The following is a 383-nucleotide window of genomic DNA, read 5'->3' on the forward strand; positions in this document are numbered from 1 at the left end:
ATGGCTACGGGTCTCTGGGGGATACAGGGACGTCATGGCCGTGGGTGGTAGCTGGATGCGGTGATGTGGCCGTGGGTGCTGGTGGTGGAGGGACGTGATGGCGTGGCTGCAGTTGGCGGGGACGTGGCGACGTGGCGGTGGCACTGGAGGGACGTGGTGCCGTGGCCATGGGCAGAGACGCGCTGTGGCACCGAGGCCGCGGGCAGCAGCAGGACCCTGCAGGGACTCTTTGCCCCCAGGTATGCCATGAAGTGTTTGGACAAGAAACGCATCAAGATGAAGCAGGGCGAGACCCTGGCCCTCAACGAGCGCATCATGCTGTCCCTCGTCAGCACCGGGGTGAGGGGACGCAGGCACCGGGCAGGGCTGGCACCCTCGTTACG

At 66.3% G+C, this 383-nt stretch overlaps 1 protein-coding gene across 1 annotated transcript in view; it reads left to right on the plus strand.

The window, feature by feature from the left end:
- Positions 1-383, plus strand: part of LOC104160991 (beta-adrenergic receptor kinase 1) — a gene marked incomplete at its 3' end in the record, with an annotated part of 3956 nt that overhangs the window by 2452 nt on the left and 1121 nt on the right. Inside the window, exon 7 of the mRNA XM_009699263.1 lies at positions 240-338. Coding sequence (XP_009697565.1) covers positions 240-338 — 99 coding nt within the window. The remainder of the gene's footprint in view (positions 1-239; positions 339-383) is intronic.

The sequence above is a fragment of the Cariama cristata genome, unplaced genomic scaffold, assembly GCF_000690535.1.
Source record: "Cariama cristata isolate BGI_N322 unplaced genomic scaffold, ASM69053v1 scaffold33524, whole genome shotgun sequence".
NCBI lineage: Eukaryota > Metazoa > Chordata > Aves > Cariamiformes > Cariamidae > Cariama > Cariama cristata.